The 15,435-nt window shown below is 45.7% G+C and overlaps 1 protein-coding gene and 2 long non-coding RNA genes across 4 annotated transcripts in view; all 3 read right to left on the bottom strand.

Moving 5' to 3' along the window:
- SLC44A1 (solute carrier family 44 member 1) overlaps positions 1 to 4,811 on the bottom strand; it is a 92,347-nt gene extending 87,536 nt beyond the window's left edge. Inside the window, exon 1 of one of the 2 annotated variants that reach the window (XM_028711360.2) lies at positions 4,500 to 4,811. In XM_028711360.2, coding sequence (XP_028567193.1) covers positions 4,500 to 4,529 — 30 coding nt within the window. In that variant the 5' untranslated portion in view covers positions 4,530 to 4,811. The remainder of the gene's footprint in view (positions 1 to 4,499) is intronic. The other variant, XM_028711361.2, reaches the window with a different exon arrangement.
- Positions 4,812 to 7,310: 2,499 nt separating this feature from the next.
- Positions 7,311 to 8,982, bottom strand: LOC114588122 (uncharacterized). Its single transcript, XR_013391180.1, has 3 exons — positions 8,876 to 8,982; positions 8,069 to 8,167; positions 7,311 to 7,925 (listed from the first exon to the last, which is right to left on the bottom strand). It is a non-coding gene; the product is annotated as an uncharacterized LOC114588122 (long non-coding RNA).
- A 528-nt stretch (positions 8,983 to 9,510) lies between these two features.
- On the bottom strand, positions 9,511 to 13,852 carry LOC144324903 (uncharacterized). The gene is made up of 3 exons (XR_013391181.1): positions 13,597 to 13,852; positions 11,835 to 12,040; positions 9,511 to 9,613 (listed from the first exon to the last, which is right to left on the bottom strand). It is a non-coding gene; the product is annotated as an uncharacterized LOC144324903 (long non-coding RNA).
- Between the last annotated feature and the right edge of the window lie 1,583 nt (positions 13,853 to 15,435).

Genomic DNA, 15,435 nt, shown 5'->3' with positions numbered 1-15,435 from the left:
TCATCCTGAAGCAAAGTTCTTAACCCGAGGTACTATTTCTGGGTTAGCGAAGTCTGTAACCTGAAGCGTATGTAACCTGAAGCGTATGTAACCTGAGGTACCACTGTACAAGGATCCTACAAGGCTGGATGACATGACCAACTCCTTGTAGAAATTGCCTTGCAGACCAGAAAAAGGTCAGGACGACAGCAAGCAAACTTGAGCAAAATGGAGATTTCATACAAGAATTTCAACGGAAAAGATTAAGGGAACAATCCCAACTCCTGCTTGGGGAACGGCGGGTCTGAATGGAGCCCTGGAGCCACCGCCAATGTGGAGATCTGCTGTTCATGCCACCAAGGATGGAAGGTGAGGGAGAGGAACCAGCTCCGGAATGGCACAGAAGAGAGATCTGGATCAGATAAGTAGCTGGACTGGCTTAAGACTCATCAGATTGTTGGCCAGCCAGGTTCTACCCCTTCCTCACACTCAAACTGCCCCATTTTGGGAGATTATGCCGACTACTGACCGTGATAGCTCCCTGCCTACAAAAGGATACTTCCACCACATTCAAACCCTTGCTAGTGGAGCAAATCAGTGGTTTGGATCCATGGAAGAGGATTCCCAAATTAAGCTGCCTGAAAAACATTACCAAACATGATCTAAGGCAGCAGGAAAAACCAAGTATGTTCTTATATCTTAAGAAAGCCAAAAAAATAAATACGTGTACTGCAAGGATAACAAAGCACAACAAAGTGCGGCAGAAAAAGCTTTACATGAAAGGATAAGGAAAATTGGATGGGTAAGCAAATATTAATGACAAGGTTTCTTGCCTTCTCCTACAGCAGATTAAATTCAACCATAGTTTATGTTTTTAAAGGGTAGTTGAGCAAAGATCAATAAATTCAGAGTAAGGAAATAAATTTGAGTGTAGGCTGTTGTTTTTAACTACTATTATGGGAAGGCAAAGGAAAAGAACATAAAGAAAAGGAAGAGCCTTTGAGACAAGAAGAAAGACTTGAATAACAAGGTTATGAGCAGAGCAATCATTTGCAAACAAGCATAATTGGGAATACTACTTCCACAAAGCAGCAGAGGCAAAACGCACAAGAATATTGTAATGGTCAAAATTAGAAAAGGGGGTAATCTAGCAATTTGATAGAAGAGACAGATACCAACAGGCCATGAGGCACACAGCGGATTCAACCTGAGGAAAGAAGCCAAACAGAAAAAGAAAACCCCAAATGTGGAAAAACTGTGTATATCATGTAAAGAACATGTAATAATAAGAAGCAAGGAACAAACTGAACAACCTGAGTTGCTAATATTAAGCCACTATCAGGAAAGTTAATTTGTTCAAACTTACTCAACTAATACATGTTTGTTTTTCAACACTGTTGATTCAAAAATATGGAATTATGGAGCTGAATGGAACCAAAAAACCACTGAGTGATCCAGTGCCTGCTGTCACAATGCAGGGCCATCTGCTGATCAATCCAAATCACAGGGGCACACGGTCTCATAATCACAGAGCAGACACACTGCATAATGGATGCCAACCAAGCAGAGAGTTTCAGAAGGTTCAGAGAAGTGAATCACACTACATGGTATAAGAGAAGGCAAAAATATGCTCACTGACATTATGAAAAGGAAGGGAACCATTAAGGGAAGGGGATAAGAAGGTTTTGGATACCAGCCTCCAAGACTAATGATGGTTAAGATGATAGCAAGTTGAGAACGGGCTAGGTCCAATTTGTTCAGCCGTCAACAACTTGCAGGTTTTAAAGCAGCAAATTGGAGTAGTGAGTGGAGTTATTTACTGTGGCTTGAATCTAATAGGACGACAATATAACCATGGCAAATAAAAATTGGCTAAAGCTAAGAGAAGGAAAAGAGAATGGGCAGAAAACCAGAAGCCCCTCTATGCATGTTACTTGGACTGAAAAAAGAAAAAGAAAACCCAAACCACTTGGGTTCAAACCTCTAACTTTTCTGAACATAAAAAAATGCATGACTAAATATGTATCAAATGGATCAGTGAGGGGTTAAGAAAATGATAGTCATCACAATGCTGCTTTATCACAGGTCGGGTGCTGTGCATTGTAACAGGTACATTATGTTTGTAGCATGTATATTCCAACAGCAGACCTAAGTTCCCACGCTTATTCACAAAGATGCTGCCATTATACAGTATTGTCAGTTTCGTCATTGGCTACTGAAGTCTCTCTCCAGAGGGCCTAGAGAAAGATGGCATTCTACAGAAGGAATAGATGAGTATGGATGGTGGGAGAGATAGAATACAATACACTGACAAATTGCCTCTTATTCATACAGGCACAAAAAAGACAGAAAATAATCTGAACAGAACTGTAACAAATTAGCCTTGCCTATCATTAGACAATGAAGACTTCACACCCATCCTTCAAGAATGGAGAACGTATCTACAAGTTCATCTGTTATCCTTATGAATATTCCACCTGGAAAAGTTACTGGCACCTCTCTAATGCTGTCCTCACAATGCCACCCTCACAATTACTAGCACCAGTTTTGAACATGCTGTGGAAGTAATCCACCCTTTTACCACCAAGGTTCCATGTAGAAAAATCAAAATGTCTTAAAACTTAAGCGATAATTAGTCCATGTGAAGAGGTCTTGAGTGCCTCCCTCAGAGAGTGCCAATAAAGGTAGACAACAAAAGTCCTATTGGATTAAAGGAATATGGTATAGTGGTTAGAGGGCTGTGCCTAGATGTGGGGAATTCTGCTTGGCTTTGGACAATTCGTTATAGTTCAGTGGAGCCTACCTCAAAAGATTGCAAGGCTAAAACAGGAAAACACTTGGAAGAAGGGTAGGTTCTAGATGAAATAAACAGCAGGATGCAGGCATACTTCTCATGAAGGATGGATAAGCAATGTGGGTTGTTAAAGCAAGCACAAGTGGTATAATGATGGGATGGAACTGGGGTGGGGGGCACAAAGTAGATGAAGAACGATAAAAAATGGCAAGGATACAGCAGTGTGGAGTATTTCAAAATATACGGGCACTGCTGCAGAGAGTGAGGCAAAGGACACACTCTTACAGAGGATGCGACTGTCAGTGGCTACCAGCCACAATAGCTATGATCTGCCTCTGCTGTTGCCTCTGCCAGCTGCTTGGGGTCACAAGCGAGAAGCGCACGGTTGCACTCACTGGTCCCTGTGAGAACAGGATGCTGGACTAGATGGGTCTTTGGCCTGATCCAGAAGGGCTCTTCTTATGGATATTAAAGTAAGCAGATGGGGATGGGTTAGGAGACAAGGCACTCTTTGAGTGTGTCTGGCAGTGTGCAACAAGGCTGTGCACAGTTTAGCAAGAAGGCTAACGCTTAGGAAGGCTGCTTATGAAATGTTCCCTAAGAGGTGACTTGGAAAGAGACATTTCAACGACAGGGTTCCTACAGGGCAAAGAGGAAGGCATGTAGCTCAGTGGCAAAGCATCTGCCTTGCACGCAGAAGGCTCCTGCTTCTATCCATTGCATCTTCAAGTAGGACTGGGAGAGCATCTTTGCCTGGAACTCTGGCAAAGCCACTGCCAGACAAGTGTAGACAAATTCTCTGCCGGATGAACGAATGGTCTGACTCAGTGAATAAGGCAGCTTCCTATGCTCCTGAGAAACACCACACCACAATCCAAAGGGTCCACGTATGCAGCAATGGGTCAACGAAAGTTCATACGGACTCAAGGAAAGGAGAACTGCAGAGATACCAAGGCAGCAAAAACAAGAGGTGAGCCAGGCATCCGTTGAGCGATTCGAGCGGGGGAGGAATTGCTTAGGCTCATTCCTCCTACCAGTTGGTAAAGAAACACTTGAAAACAAGCAGCTGCAGGAGGGGTGCATTTGCAACACTGCTTTTGATTCTGTTCCCTTCTCCTTAACGCACAGTGTCCGTTTCGCACCTCCTTTGCTTCGGGCACTTTTAAAGGTTGCCCCCCCAACCGATATTATTTATAAATCAATGCCAGGGTCAGAATGGTCGTGACTGGAGGGTGGCAGCAGCGGCAGAGACAACCCAACTGCTAGATTATGACACACCGGGGTTGCAACCGGAGAGCCCTTTCCGAGCAGGCGTGGGTGACAGTAGACAGTAGACGATGGGGCTTAGGAGGCTTCCCCCCCCCCCCGAAAAAAAACCAACCCCAAACCAAATTCCTATTCCATTTCGGTTGCATAAGTTTATGCCAACCTACTCCAGAATCTCCAGGAAGAAAAAGAGGAGAAATGAGGGGGTTAAGGGTGTAAAAAATAAAATAAATACGGATAAATATAAACATGCCAAGGTGTAAACTGGGGAAAGGGGGGGGTGTGAAGAATTGACGCAAATGGGAAGGGGATGGAAGAGAAGCGCGGGGAGGGCAAGACTGAGAACCTAGAATAAAATAAAATAAAAGGTGGAGGAGCTTCTATTTGCTCTTGATAGGGGGGACAGGGGTGCTGTTAAGGACGGGGGTGGGGGGGGGGTTCCTGCCCTCGCCTGACTCACCTGAGAGGCGGCGCTCCCGCAGCAGCCCATGGCGGGCTCGGGGCTGGGTCTCTGCCGCGGGCTCCCGGCATCCAAGCGCCGCGATTCCCCGGCCGCCCGCCCGGCCCCAGGGCGACGGCGGCGGCAGGGGGAGCGGCGGCAAGGCGGCGGGGAAAGGGCGGAGGAGGGAGCGGGAGAGAAGGGCGCGGGGGGGGGGGAGGGAGCTGGGCTGCTGGCTCCTCCGCCGCCTGCCGCCGCCCCGAGGGCTCGCCCGCCCGCTTGTCCGCAGCGGCGCCCCGGAGGATCCCTTCGCCGAGGCGGCTCCTTAGCTCCTCAGCATCCCTCCTCCTCTTCCTCCTTCTCCTCCTCCTCCTCCTCCTCCCGCATCCCGGCGGCAGCGTCGCGCGGCGCTCCTGGGGGCGGGGCTTGGCGCGAGCGGAGTGGAGGGAGGGAGGAGGGAGGGAGGGAGGAGAAGCAGCAGCAGCAACACAACAGCAGGCGGCCGCCTTCGCCAGCCAACCAAACCAACCAACCAGGCAGCAGCCCCGCGACCTAGAAACAGCCCCGGAACTCTCCGCCCCGGGGATGCGGGGGAGAGCCGAGCCCAATTGCGAAGAGGCACAAGAGCGCTTACTGCGGGCAACGGGAAGGGCTATATACTATAGCGCCGCAATGAAGGAACGTTATGAAGAGCGGGCAGGCGGCGAGCGCGGCGGGGGTGTCCCGTTCGCTAAACGTGCCCGGCTCACTTCCGGCGTATCATTATTGCTTGCTTTCTCTTTTTCTCTCCTTTTCTTCTGTTTCGCTTGACGCACCTCCTGCTTTTTTTCTTTTTCTTTTTTTGCAGGAGGGGGGAAGAGTGGAGCGAAGTATTTAGCAGCGCGCCGGCTTGGGAAAACAACGGCTGTTGTTGTTGTTGTTGCTGCTTTCATCTCCTGATATAATGCCTGCGTGACCTTGGGAAAGCGCCTTGCGTTCCTTTTCCTGTTCCTGCCGTTATTCATAGGAATATCATTTCCCTATACCCTTCGGTTGCGTGGTGACCTTTGCATCTCTCCTATGGCGAACGGGTTGGGAAAGGAGCAGGGGAGCGAGAGGGAAACCGGGGTGGGTGGACGCAGAGGCACAGCTCGTGAGAACCCAGTGATTTTTAAGGGGGGGGGTAGGGAAGTCAAGTTGCTCATTTTTAATTCGAAAGGCAGCGATCGTGGTTTTAAAGCTAAAAACACAGTGGGCAAGGATCGTGGTTATTTTAAGTCAACGGAGAGCAATCGTGGTATTAAAGCTGTAACAGATCGGCTATCCTTTTGTAGGAGGGTGGGAGGAACAGGGGTGTTCTCGTCTCAATTATTGCCAAGAAAAAGCTTTAAGTTTATTCCAAACTCAAAGAGCAGAGAGTTTGCACCTTCGGAGGGGTTTAAAATGATTGCACACCATGCATTTAAAGCGCATTGCTCCCCCCCCCCCACAAGAATCCTGAAAACCGTCATTTACCCTTCACAGAGTGACAGGTCCCAGCTGCCTTAACAAACTATACTTCCTAGGGTTCCGTGGGGAGGGTGTCATGTGCTTTACATGTATGGTGTATAGACTTACTGGTTTTGCATGTTTAAATTGTCACTGTTTCAGTGCATATGTGTGCGCATGAAGCAGCTTTGTGGATTTCTCAGCAAATATCCGGTTCACCACTCTCCACCTGCTGAAAAATCTTAGAAAAAGTGGATTGCATTTGCAATGAGAAACAATATGGGCACATGCAATATTTTACAAGACCTCAAACCTATTGAGAGGGTCAACCCATGTTGACTCTAAAGCATGAAAACGGGTAATGAGAAATCTTCTCTGTATAACATTTCCCCCTACAGGGTGTCAAACATGAGGGAAAAGCAATTCTGAAATTACAAATGCTCAGATCTTCACCTGCATTATCCTTGCCTTTCTACATGAATCCCAAAGCCATGCTTTCGTTGATTAAGCAGTATGTAACTCTCACTAAATAAATACAGCACCAGAATTCTTATCAAACACAGATTTAAAATCTGAACCAGAGAAAACTTCCAAAGTTTTCTTTCCCTACCCACCATCCGCTACCCTTCCCCTTAAAACTCTGTTTGACTGAGCAGTGGCAGCACGTGATAGGCATTGTTTCAGAATAGATTAAGGGTGGGGAAAAGCCCCACTGAACACAGTGAGACTTACTTCTGAGCAAATATGTATACGATTGCTCTGCAAGTGAGAGGCATAATAGTCAATATTAGACTGTATGAGAATAAGCCATTTGGGCACATCTACACAACAAGCTTAGGACATCCCTACATGTGTCAACTCAGAAGGATGTCTCGTCAAATTCACTGGGACTTATTCTCAAGTAAGTGGACATGGAACTGCAGCCTCAATAATCATTAGCTCTGTCTAATGAATCCTATAAACTTGTATTGTAAGAAAAGCTAGGGAGCATTAACAGAATTCTCAGCACTCACACCAAACAGCAGTTCCCAGTATCCTTTAGGGAAAGCCATGAGATTAAATATGTTATATAGATGACACTGCATTTGTAGTGCAGAAAGAAGTATGAGATCATTCACAATGTAATAAATAATTATCTCTCTTTTTTATTACTGTAATCCACCAAGCCATAAACAACTCAGAAACTGACAAATGTCTCCTTAACGTCCAACACCCTTCTGAAAAAAGCATTTACTGTAGATTTAGCATCCAGTAATAGGCAGATTTATATAGATCTGTTGATTGCCTTGTAGCTGATTAATTGATCAACTAATTAAAACATTCTTTAATTGATTGACAGCTCTAGTAAATAGTCTTCTTGTGACAGACACCTTAGAAATTGACTCTAAATTGGTAGAAGCCTATAAAAATGCAGCTCACGATAAATCTCTCTCAGGGATCCTGCATTCTCTGAGCCTGTCGCCAGGCAAAGCAGTCTGTAGGGCATCATGAGGGAATCCTAGACATGTTTACTAAGCAGTACGCTCTACTACAGTCAGTGGAGTTTACTCCCTACTAGGGCTGCGTGATAACTGGTTTTCATTATCACGATATATCACCAGCTAAATATCATGGTATCTCGTTATATCACAATATATATCTGCAGTGACGGAGGGCCTTGCTGGGCCTCCCCGTGGTGGCAGAGGGGCCTGCCATACCTTCCTGCAGCAGTGGAGATTGTGCCACACTTCCCTGCAGCAGCAGAGGCTCCCTGTGGTGGCAGAGGGTGTGGCATGCTTCTCTCATCATCTGAAAGCTTTACAAGGTGGGGTGGATCCTCAGGACTTTATCACTATTTGGTGAACTTCCACAACACATATGAACAAACAATTTGTCTCATGTATCCATGCAAGTATGACTTAACTTGTTGGAACTTGTAAGATACTTTCTTTTGGTGCAGGCTGGTGAGCAATATCTTGCCTCTGTCTGCTCTGTCAGGATCTATACACAGGGGAAAAAACATTATAAATAAGTCATAAATTAAATTGTTATAACAAAAGGGAAGGAACTATGTAAAATCGCATAGACAAAGTTTTGTGCTCTACAGCACCACCTGGTGTCGCATGTTTATAACACAGTTATACCATTGTAACATGGCTAATGTAGTTGAGTCATCTGTCTTCTTTGACAACACTCTTTTGACCTGGTTCTTAACCCTCACACTCTTGTCTTCTTGAATAGCACTGTGGAGGAAGAACACAGGTTTCTCTATTTGTATGCTGTATCCTTACATTTTGTATACGTACAGATGTACTAATAGAAATAAAGAAACAACAGAAGCAAGCAACTGAAGGCTGCAACTGGAATACTAATGAGGAAGGCACTACTACTCAAGAACCAATGTGGTGTGAGTGGTTAGAGTGCTGGACTAGAAAACCTGGGAGGCCAGGGTTCAAATTTTCAGCTTATTGGATGACTTTGGGCCAGCCACTGTCCTTCAGCTCAGCCTATCCTGCAGGGTTATTGTGAATGGATGGAGAGGGGAGAATCACATACACCACCCTGAGCAACTTGAAGGAAACGTGGTGTGTAAATGTAATAATAAAGGTAAAGGGACCCCTGACCATTAGGTCCAGTCGAGACCGACTCTGGGGTTGTGGCGCTCATCTCACTTTACTGGCCGAGGGAGCAAGCATACAGCTTCCGGGTCATGTGGCCAGCATGACTAAGCTGCTTCTGGAGAACCAGAGCAGCACATGGAAACGTCGTTTACCTTCCTGCCGGAGTGGTACCTATTTATCTACTTGCACTTTGACGTGCTTTCGAACTGCTAGGTTGGCAGGAGCAGGGACCGAGCAACGGACCGATCAGCAAGCCCTCGGCTCTGTGGTTTAGACCACAGCGCCACCTGTGTTCCCAAAATGTGATAATAAACTTAATGAAATAAAGACCTCAGTAGGGTTCTGGACAGCACTGAAGCAGCACCCTCTTTGTCTCAGAACTCCTGCAGGTTCTCTGAAGCAATGGATCACTCCCCGATAGCCACTTCTTGCTGCTGGTTAGCCTGTGAGTTCACAGTCTGAATACAGGACAAGTTGTTAACCTGGCTCAGTGGCAGAATAACTCAGTCAAACTTACCCGAAACACACTATCAGAACGAGAAGACAAGACTTGTATTATTATAGCCATTCTATAAATACAGACCAATCGGAAGCACAGAGAAGCCAGATGACAGGATGATAGAATCATTTTGCAGTCATCCTAAATAGAACAGATTTGCATGTGAGGAATGAATCATGATGGGAGAAGAATCCTTAGATGCTAATAGCAAGTGTCTTCACCTTTTTGGAATTAGCCCTGACACCTTTTCAGGAGATATACTGCTTCTCCTCCTCTTAAAACGTAGGTGCTCATAACACTGTCAACAGAAGGTATGCAACTGAAGTGTCTTGCCATCTGTGTGATGCTAATACACTGGTAGCACAAATATCGCTATTATGGCGTGGTTAAGTAGTGATATTTTTTTGCTAAAATTAGGACGTTGCCATTGGCTTTCACTTACCCTAATCTGATCTGTCTAAAGATCAGTGGTTTTATCCTTTCCCATTAGTTTTCGCTTGCCACTAAATAACTGGTTAGATTTCACCGGGTGCAGAGATGATGTGCCAACAACCAAGAGAGACCCAACTCTGGAATGATATAAAGTACCTTTCATGTTTGATAAGCATTGCATATGTGGGCAGGAGAAAGGATCTCACCCTCCTACTGTGCTCTCAACAACTTCCCAACTATTTTTATTCAAGAAAGCAGAATATGGTGAACAGGGGGCAGGGGAGGCAGCAAATCCTCATATATTTTGTGCTATATCTTGAATAATAGTCTGAAGATGGGCACCAACTTATTTATTAAAGTATCTAATGCAAATGGTGTGGTATTAAACAGATAATCAACCTATAAATGTAAAGGTACCCCGACTGTTAGGCCCAGTCTTCAGACTATTGTTCAGACTTTTATTATTCATGACTGACTCTGGGGTTGCGGCGCTCATCACGCTTTATTGGCCGAGGGAGCCGGCGTACAGCTTCCGGGTCATGTGGCCAGCATGACTAAGCCGCTTCTGGCAAACCAGAGCAGCGCATGGAAATGCCGTTTACCTTCCCGCCGGAGCGGTACCTATTTATCTACTTGCACTTTGACGTGCTTTCAAACTGCTAGGTGGGCAGGAGCTGGGACAGAGCAACGGGAACTCACCCTGTCTTGGGGATTCGAACTGCTGACCTTCTGATCGGCAAGCCCTAGGCTCTGTTGTTTAGACCACAGTGCCACCCACGTCCCATTAATCAACCTATAGCTCTCATTTAAAAATAAAAAAATAATGAGAGGCATAGGCGTAGCCAGGATTTTTGTTAGGGGGGCAGGCTTTTGGGGGGGCAGAACCTCAGCTATGTATTTTTATTGATTTAAGGGGGGCAGCTGCCCCTCCCTGCCCCCCGTTGCCTATGCCCATGGTGAGACATGCACTTCTGATAGCCATGGAAGCTAGTCTATGACCCGTTATTGGTTGGCTTCAGTTCTTGTTTTTATTATGTACAGTATTTTGTGTTCTCATTTTGTATATTTATGTTGTGAACCGCCCTGTGATCTCTGGATGAAGGACATTTTTATGACCTCCTTATCTGATGAGACCCTTGGAGACGCTTGAAAGAGTCAAAATGACAGCAGGAAAAATCCCTTTATTTTGTCATGACAAAAATGGTACAGACACACGTTGCCCAATGTCTGCCCCCAAATTCTGAGGGAGCCAGCTTTTTATACATTTGCAGAATACAATACCACCTGATTTCTTGTAAACCACCTGATTTCTTGTAAACCACCTGATTTCTGGGAAATCGAAAATTATAGTAAGTTCCTATTACCATGTAAGGTCTTGGCCTCCCTCCCTCCTCCCTGCCATCTCCCACATCATCACAGCCATGTGCATTCCTGAGTTTGCTTATCTCTTTACAACCTTCAGTAATAAACATTTGAGCCTGTTCCATCAATGCCATCCTTGTTCTTCTGGCTGGTGTAGAAACCTCCCCCCTTGTGATAATATAGAACAATATTTTAATGGCCCTTCATGGGGGAAGGACAATATACAAATCCAAAAAATAAAATAAAATAAAAGTCTTGTGTTTAAATTTAGGTTTTTAAGCTGAGGTTTAGTTTGCTTAGTTCTGACTTTGTGTAAGAGCTGAGCCGTAATAGGGAGCAGTATGTGGTGAGTCAGGACCAGAGCTTTTCTTCTAGGAATATTTTTACTGTAACTTCATGGTGAGTACCGGCACCATTTCTCATTTTTTTCAAAAAAAACCCAGAAGAAGCACTGGCCAGTACCCAGGAGCCACAGGTAAACCAATAGTCAGGGACAAAGAGCAAGTGAAAACTAAAGAGCTGAGCAGAAAGCAAGCACAATGAGCAATCAAATAACAATTGGATACAAGAGGCATAGGTGGCACTGTGGTCTAAACCAATGAGCCTCTTGGCCTTGTCGATCAGAAGGTTGGCTGTTCAAATCCCCACGATGGGGTGAGCTCCCACTGCTCTGTCCCAGCTCCTGCCAACCTAGCAGTTCGAAAGCACACCAGTGCAAGTAGATAAATAGGTACCACTGTGCGGGAAGGTAAACGGCGTTTCCGTGTGCTCTGGTTTCCGTCACAGTGTCCCAATGCACCTAAGACCAGTGGGTGAGGCACTCCAGGAAGCAGAGCCTAGTTCACTAGCTGGCCAAGTGGGGAAGGACGCATGTGATTCCTCAGCTGGGGCACCTGCCTCATCAAGTGCAGAAGCTGCAATCAACAGACACAGTAGAAGAAGGCAGCAGAGCTGAGGTACTTTGTCTATTCAACTGCCCATGTTGAGGGACCTCACCTGGGATTCTCCTCAGACCTTCATGGGTTTCTACTTCGAGATTGACTCTGGTCTGTATCCTAACTGCTGAACTCCCATATTGGCACACTTGGACTGATCCTGGACTGCGTTTCCTGATCTTTGAACTTGGCTTGTATGGATTGGCTTTTGGACTTGGAACTTTGCCTTGGCACGCTATCTGCCAGGTAGGCCAGGGGATCAGGACACTTGAAAAGTTAAAATACAACAAATAAAGCCAATTTAAAAACGGTGTGTGTGTGTGTGTGTGTGTGTGTGTGTGTGTGTAAAACTATGAACAATACAATTACACAAAAAGCATGTTCAGTAAAATATGAATAAGGACAAGTCCTATCCACCCTGCTAAAAGATGAGCACAGCCATAGGAGGCAATAGTAATAACTTTATTTATATGGTGCCCATCTGACTGGGTTGTCCCAGCCACTCTTGGCTGCTTTCAGATGTCTTTATTGCCAAAGGTCTTGGTAAACAAAGAAGCCTTCGCCTGGTGCCTAAAGACTGACAAGAATAGCACCAGGCATGCCTCGCACTGTAGAGTATTGTACAGATGGGAGACCCCACCATAAAGGCCTGTTCTCATGTGGCCACCCTCTGCACCTGTCTTGGGCGGGGCTCCTGGAGAAGGGCCTCTGATGAAGACCACAAGGTTTGGGCTGGTTCATATAGGGAGAAATAGCCTCCATGTTCAATTGTCTGGTCATTTCAGTGCTAAGCCTGAACCCCTGCCAACGTACCAACTACCCAAAGCTTCTCCACATGTCTCCATGCGGAGTGTGAGGCTCAAAAGTAAGCTATGTCCCTTAGGGACACTTATGTGGAAGGAAACCCAACTGAACAGTGTACAAGTTGCTCTCCATGTCACACATGAGGGGCAGGACTTGGGAAGTTAACACACCTCCTCTGGCTCTGAGAACAATTTCCCTGCTCCTTAGCAGGTCCTGATAAGATGCTTCTCTCTGTTACTTGTCTCCTTCTACTTCCACGGTGCTCCCATTTCATCAATTTGGGCTTCACTTAGCCCCTCCAAAGGCCTCAGCTAGCAGGAGAGAGACACATCTTTATATGTGGTTCATTTGGAACAGGCCACTAAACATTTGTCACTGCCTATCATCCTGACATATTGATTCTAAGGCACCAGGAACTATATACATATACATAAACACACACACATCTTCCTCAGAGCATCTCCTTGTGAAAGTCAAACTCATGCCAGATAGTGACAGGATAGCTGCCTTATTTTAATTTATTTGCTGTTGCTTAATTTACTTGGCTTGCATGCACAGCCAGGAAAGCGCCATTTGTTTCGGCGAGGTGAGGAAAAGTTCCATGCGACCCAAATGAGCTGCTGAAAACGGAACACAATCTTTCTTGCACAGACAGTATCATCATAATACATTATTAGCCATTGTGATCTTCTATCATTCCACTCTGGGAGAATTATGGCTGTGGCACTGAGGATGTAAGGCTACAGGCTGAGCACTGCTTGCTACAAATCTCTCGCAAAGCTCTTGCAATAAATCTCCAAGAGAAAAGTCATTTAAAGAAAGGAGCGGGGGGGGGGTAGGATGACACTAAGGGGAGCTGTCATTTGTTTTCTTAGGGAAGAGGGGACAAGCAGCTGTGAAGGGACACGACGTACTCTTAACGTCGCAGAAGGTGGCAGCATTCATCACGGCAAAAGCAACGTTCTTGGTGGAGGGGAAGCATGGAGGGGAAGCAATATCCAGCCCCCTTGCCCACAGACCTGTGAAATAAATGGCTCTTCTTGATGAAATCATTTCTCTTCCTTTTATTAGCTACACAGGAGACCACGAGTGATTTGGCCATTTCCGACGCTGAGAACCTGTGTGCACACACCTTGATGGAATTCACCCCGCAAAGAATCATCCGCCGTCCCCTCGTTGGCGTGCCTGCTCACCAAAATGATAGCAGTGGCTTTTGTGGGGTTAAAACAGAATTATGTCGTAAGAAGAAGAAGAAGAAGAAGAAGAAGAAGAAGAAGAAGAAGAAGAGTAGGAGGAGGAGGAGGAGGAGGAGGAGTTTGGATTTGATATCCCGCTTTATCACTACCCTAAGGAATATCAAAGCAGCTAACATTCTCCTTTCCCTTCCTCCCCCACAATGAACACTCTGTGAGGTGAGTGAGGCTGAGAGACTTCAGAGAAGTGTGACTAGCCCAAGGTCACCCAGCAGCTGCATGTGGAGGAGCAGAGACGCGAACCCGGTTCACCAGATTACGAGTCTACCACTCTTAACCACTGCATCACACTGGCTCTCATAGGTTTGGAAGCCTATAAGAGATTCCTCAACGAAAAGGTAAGTAATTATACTCGAGCCACATCCTACACAAAGCTGTCAGGTCAGTATTATCTACCTGAACTTAAGAAGAGCTCTGCTGGATCAGTCCAAAGGCCTGCTTCCCGTTCTCACTGTGAGCAACCAGATTCCTATGGGAAGTCCACCGGTACAATAACCTGCTCCCAATTCTGCCAGCTGGAATTGAGGCAGACTGCCTTGGATGCTGAAGGTCAGAGGGAGCCTTCTGAAGTCCTACCCTCCCATTTTATTTATTTTCATTTACTTATGGTATTCCATAAGTGATGGTATTCCAGCTGAACTATTTAAAATTTTAAAAGATGATGCTGTTAAAGTGCTACACTCAATATGCCAGCAAATTTGGAAAACTCAGCAGTGGCCAAGGGATTGGAGAAGATCAGTCTACATCCGAATCCCAAAGAAGGGAAGTGCCAAAGAATGCTCCAACTACTGCACAATTGCACTCATTTCACACGCTAGCAAGGTTATGCTTAAAATTCTACAAGGCAGGCTTAAGCAGTATGTGGACCGAGAACTCCCAGAAGTGCAAGCTGGATTTCGAAGGGGCAGAGGAACCAGAGACCAAATTGCAAACATGCGCTGGATTATGGAGAAAGCTAGAGAGTTCCAGAAAGACATCTACTTCTGCTTCATTGACTATGCAAAAGCCTTTGACTGTGTCGACCACAGCAAACTATGGCAAGTTCTTAAAGAAATGGGAGTGCCTGATCACCTCACCTGTTTCCTGAGAAATCTCTATGTGGGACAAGAAGCTACAGTTAGAACTGGATATGGAACAACTGATTGGTTCAAAATTGGGAAAGGAGTACGGCAAGGCTGTATATTGTCTCCCTGCTTATTTAACTTATATGCAGAATTCATCATGCGAAAGGCTGGGCTGGATGAATCCCAAGCCGGAATTAAGATCACCGGAAGAAATATCAACAACCTCAGATATGCAGATGACACAACCTTGATGGCAGAAAGTGAGGAGGAATTAAAGAACCTTTTAATGAGGGTGAAAGAGGAGAGCGCAAAATATGGTCTGAAGCTCAACATCAAAAAAATGAAGATCATGGCCACTGGGCCCATCACCTCCTGGCAAATAGAAGGGGAATGGAGGCAGTGAGAGATTTTACTTTCTTGGGCTCCATGATCACTGCAGATGGTGACAGCAGTCACGAAATTAAAAGATGCCTGCTCCTTGGGAGAAAGGCGATGGCAAACCTAGACAACATCTTAAAAAGCAGAGACATCACCTTGCCAA

Source organism: Podarcis muralis, chromosome 17 (assembly GCF_964188315.1).
Source record: "Podarcis muralis chromosome 17, rPodMur119.hap1.1, whole genome shotgun sequence".
NCBI lineage: Eukaryota > Metazoa > Chordata > Lepidosauria > Squamata > Lacertidae > Podarcis > Podarcis muralis.
The sequence above is the reverse complement of the archived record's forward strand: the minus strand, read 5'-3'. Positions and strand labels throughout refer to the sequence as shown.